Below are 5,540 nucleotides of genomic sequence, written 5' to 3'. Positions count from 1 at the left end.
AGCTGTCAGAGGCCGTACAGGAAGTGAAGAGGGACGGACACACCTGTGTGATGCTGGGGGGGGACCACAGGTGAGGGTTAGAGACACACCCGTGTGATGCTGGGGGGGACCACAGGTGAGGGTTAGAGACACACCTGCAGGGATAGGACCTCTGGTTCTGGAAATATCAAAACATTTTGTGGAATATTTCTATTATTATTTCAAAATATTCCCAAAAAGATCTGATTATATTTAACGAGTTTTCTTTCGTAATATCCTATAACAGTTTTTATTGTAATATTCTTTATTTTGTTATATTAAAATATATAACAGGCGTTAAACTCAAATCCGGCCTGCAAGAGCTCTGAAAGAATATAAAACGTTTATTATACGTTACAGAAGCACGTTGCCCATAAACTACATGTCCCACAATGCATCTCGTTTTGTGACACTGAGGAGACGTGCAATCATTTGCCCCAGACTTCTGATTTCAGACGAAGTTAATTATGAAGTTATTACCCTATCTGATAATAATCCAATGCAGAGGAAATCATCTGATATACAACATTATTTTATATATATTAGATATTTATATATGTGTATTTGTATATGTGTATTTGTATATGGTTTTAAAGTTACAAGTTGTGCTTTTATTCATGTCTTAATGTGTGCATATGTATACATGTCAGTTGATTGTATATGTATAGGTATATACATATTTGTATATACATTTGTATTTGTGTATTCTGGATTGTGGGAAACAGTATTTCGATCTCTCTGTACACACAAACTGAAAGATTGACAATACAGTAGGCCTGACAGCCGGCCCTTTGAGCCTAATGCTGATGTGTCCTGAGAGGACATTGAGTTTGACCCTCTGATCTGAAGAGTCCTCATTCTTCTCTCAGCCTGGCGATCGGCTCCATTCACGGCCACGCGGCGGCGGTGGGAGATCTGAGCGTCCTGTGGGTGGACGCTCACGCCGACATCAACACGCCGCTGAGTTCAGGGACCGGAAACATCCACGGACAGCCCATGTCCTACCTGCTGCACGAACTGCAGGATCAGGTGGTCTATCCTCAGGGTCACCGAGCGGGGAGAGCACGATGACACCATAACATTACTGCACGACACCATGAGATAATATGCTTCAGTTTATGATACGTTCCCAGGGGACACCATGCAATGTGATTCTATAACACACGATACGATAGGACTCAGATCTCGTACTTGAGTAAAAGTACTTTTGACTTTTCTCTGACCGCAGAGAGTTTTGTCTCCAGATCCCCGTGCAGCCGAGCTTCTCCTGGATCCGACCGTGTGTTTCTGCTAAAGACGTCGTGTACATCGGGCTGAGGGACCTGGATCCAGCAGAACAGTGAGCACACACACACACACACACACACACACACACACACACACACACACACACACACACACACACACACACACACACACACACACACACACACACACACACACACACACACACACACACACACACACACACACACACACACACACACACACACACACACACACACACACACACCAATATTTTCCAATATTTGAATGGTGTTTATTTAGAACACGTGTTAATATGTGTGTTAGCTACCTGCTGAAGCGGCTGGGGGTGAAGGTGTTCTCCATGACGGAGGTGGACCAGCTGGGCGTGGCTAGAGTGATGGAGGAGACGTGCGACTACCTCTCTGACAAGTAACGCTGCATTGTATCTGATAACTCCGCCTAGCAACCGTGTAGTTTCATGTCTCTTCATACTGGTGTTACGTCCCCTCTGAGGTCAGGGGACGTAGCAACAGCCAGTAACCGAGCGAGTCAGAGTGAACGTTAACAAACATGTTTATCCCTTTTAAACAAAGAATACTGCCAACAAATGTTCCTCAAGTGAGGAGGAGGAGAAGGAGGAGGAGGAGGAGGAGGAGACAAAGGAGATTGTGCCAAACAAAATAAATCAAAATAACAAAAACAGGCCTATCTCTATCTCTCTTATAAGTCTGCAACTCAGATTTAAGAGTCAGCTGTTGGACGCCAAACCTCTTAATTCAAATAAACTGCTTTATAAAATGTTCCTTAGGAAGACTGACAAACAACATCTTCAGAAAACTGGATTTAATCAAGTTTCAAACAACAAAAACGTCTTTTTACAGATGTTGTGTAACGCTACGGCGACGCTAAGGCTAAGCTTTGGCTACGGCTATGCTACGGCTAAAGCTACGCTAAGGCTAAGCTTTGGCTACGGCTATGCTACGGCTAAAGCTACGCTAAGGCTAAGCTTCGGCTACGGCTATGCTACGGCTATGCTACGGCTAAAGCTAGGCTAAGGCAACCTTCGGCTAAGGCTATGCTATGGCCATGCTACGGCTAAGCTACAGCTAAGCTACAGCTAAGCTACACTGCTTATGGCTAACTGCTAACAGCTAATGTTTAAAATATGCAAATGACTTAGGGGTTTTCTGTTTCTGCCTTTCATGTCGTTGTGTATTTTGGTTGATTTTTTTCATTGCTATTACTGTGAGGGTCTTTTAATGGTTATTATCATTATTGTTTTGTCCTCTTTTTTTGTATAGCACCTGCATTCGTACTCTGTATCTTCTCTTGTTGTCGTCACGTGTGGAGAAAACCAATAAATCGAGAAAAAATAAAAAGGTGTGAAGTCTCCCAGACGGAGGAAAGGAATCTGATCATTAAATGTGTTTCTGCTCAGAGTGAAGAAACCGATCCACCTGAGCTACGACGTGGACGCCATCGACCCGTCGGTGACGCCGGCGACCGGGACCCCGGTGGCGGGGGGGCTGACGTACCGGGAGGGGGTCTACATCGCAGAGCACATCGCACAGACCGGTAACTTTCATACACTTGGTTTGATAAGCTTTTTCAAAATAGATTTTTTTAAAAGGGCGTTTCTTTTTTTCTTTTTTTTATGTTCTACTATTTCAACAATTACACATTGTATCCATCCAAAAAACGGACAAAATGAGTAGAAGTGGGAGGGCAGAAAGCAGAGCTCATACAGACCTATCGTTAGTCATCCAGTTGCAGGATAACATTAAAACAGATAATTCCGTAATTAGATACTCAAAAAAGTTTGTGGGAAAAAAGCTAAATATCATCAGATTTTGTGAAAAAACTATGATGTACAGAAAGCGTTGGACCTCAACATCCAGGGAATAGAAAATAAAAATGTCTCAGGTGGAAAAACTCCATACATTTGGAAACATATTTTAAATAAGCTCGAGTGGAAATTCAGACATTTCTACAAAAAAGCTTATAGATAGAATCAGAGGGTGGACCCCTCTTTAATGGTCAGAGCACACAGCACATGCAGTGACATGTGTTCTCTGCATTTAACCCATCTTAGTACCAGGTGCCTTGCTCAAGGGCACCACGGCAGGGCAGGAGGTGGACTGGGACCTCTCCAAGTAGCAGTCCACACTCCATATTTAGGTCTGTGCGGGGACTTGAACCGGCGACCCTACAGCACACAGTCCAAGCCCCTACTGACTGAGCGCACACACACACACACACACACACACACACACACACACACACACACACACACACACACACACACACACACACACACACACACACACTGATGTAAGGAACTAAAGGACCAAAGGAGATTAGAAAAACTGAGATGAAAAAATTAAATAAAAGGTTATAAACCGTATTTGTATAAAACGTGGTATCATTGTGTGTCCTGTGGCAGGCCTGCTGTCAGCGGTGGACCTGGTGGAGGTGAACCCCCTGCTGTGCAGCGAGGCGGGGGTCAGCTCCACCGTCAGCACAGCCATCACGCTGCTGCTCGCCTGCTTCGGACGCCTGCGCCAGGGAGCCCACCCCCCCGCCTACCGCCTGCCCGAGCCCTGACGCCCGCTTCTCCCACTGCACCTGAACGCCTCGCACCAACCTCAGAGCTGCTAGCACCAAGGACGGGGGTGTTTTTTGATTAAAAACACATGGAATGATATATACTTTATAGATTTATTTAATGTATTTGTTTTGATTATTTAATATATTAACTTTCAGGAAAGAGTAACCGAGAATTATATCTGAATTGAATCCATAAATATGATTAAAGTGTTAAATGAAGGAAGATACAACATGGATATTTTTAAGTTAGATTTTAATTTTAATATTGATTTTGTTTCCTTACGTTTGGGAATCTTTCCTGTAAAATAAACCGCTTTAATCTGATTGTTTTCTCAGAATATGAAACCCTACTGGGCTCAAATGAAGTCCCGTGGGCTTTGAACAGTGAAATAAGGGAAATAACAGATTAAATATCCAGTATTTAGTTTGACTTATAATAACTTTAAAATCAAACGAATGCAAAACGTATATTCATATTTAAGATATTTAAGAAACACTTTTTTGTGTCTTTTATATTTGAAGTAAATCCTGTCTTTCACCATCGATTAAAACCTGCACTTTTCAGACGAGGATGATCTTTGAGCCGAAACGTCTGAGAGAGATTTCAAAACATCTCGTGCTGCGTTCATGTGACAACTGTGCAAATTCAGATTAGGATGTGGCCTTGAGGGGGTGTGTGTTTAAATAAAATACATCCTGAGGAGTGTGTGCTTTTCAATGTCATCCGTTCGTCAGTGAATGACCTGAAGGCTGACACACACACACACACACACACACACACACACACACACACACACACACACACACACATTTTTAACAGACTTTTTTTTGTTAAAGGCATTAAGACAACGTTTTATTTATTTATAAAGTTATATATTTCTCAGGATATTCTTTTATTCTTTGAGGAAAAGTGTTCTTTTGGTTTGTTTGTAGTATTTCAGATGTTCTGTGAAACCCAAACAGAAGAATTCAGAAAGAATTGACTTGAAAAAAGAAAACACCTTCTTTCTCTATGATTTTAATATTTAAATATAAAATAGCCATTTAAAGAGTTCTCGTTTCACCCTCTGTCTGAAACCAGAGCCCAGGGTCGTTTATGAGAAAAAAAAGAAAACAAGTTGATATGAGAAAGAAGTTATAAGATGTGAAAGAAGTCAATATTCTGAACAGAAAGTCGACATCGATCCCGAACACGAGAGGACGTAATAATCTGCGACGTCTATATTCCGGTTTTTTCATAATGTATTGAATCACCTTCAGTCTGTGGAACAATTCTCCTCAGTAATATCAGTAATATTGATTTATTGATTTATATATATTTACAGTCTCTCAGATCAACACAAACAAACATCTTCAGAAACAGGAAGCAGTTCAGGCTCGCTTTGAAATGCAGGAAAACTCAGCTGTGTATTTAGATTTTATTCTTTAAATAAATCAATGAAACAGTGGCCGCCCTAATTCATGAATTGTTTTATGTTCTGTGTATAACAAGCTGTTGATTTTCAGAATAAAAGCCCTTTCAGTGGCTGTATTTCAGAGTAAAAGCACAGAGTCATGGATGTTATTCTCCTCTCGCTCTGAGACCCAGGATAATGTTAACAATGTCAGGTGACCCCCAAATCAGCTGTAGCTGTATCCGGGCAGGTGACCCCCCCTCAGCTGTAGCT

General features: G+C 41.9%; 1 protein-coding gene across 1 annotated transcript; it reads left to right on the top strand.

Annotated features, from left to right (window-relative positions):
• Positions 1-5: 5 nt before the first annotated feature.
• Positions 6-4,576, top strand: arg1 (arginase 1; the record flags this gene model as incomplete). The annotated part of the gene is made up of 6 exons (XM_010780635.1): positions 6-70; positions 888-1,047; positions 1,263-1,357; positions 1,591-1,695; positions 2,705-2,841; positions 3,710-4,576. Coding segments are annotated over 6 exons (723 nt in total), but the record flags the coding sequence as incomplete, so codon positions are not given.
• Between the last annotated feature and the right edge of the window lie 964 nt (positions 4,577-5,540).

The sequence above is a fragment of the Notothenia coriiceps genome, unplaced genomic scaffold (genome assembly GCF_000735185.1).
Source record: "Notothenia coriiceps isolate Sejong01 unplaced genomic scaffold, NC01 NC01_scaffold00022070, whole genome shotgun sequence".
NCBI lineage: Eukaryota > Metazoa > Chordata > Actinopteri > Perciformes > Nototheniidae > Notothenia > Notothenia coriiceps.
This window is presented reverse-complemented; position numbering and strand designations above follow the sequence as displayed.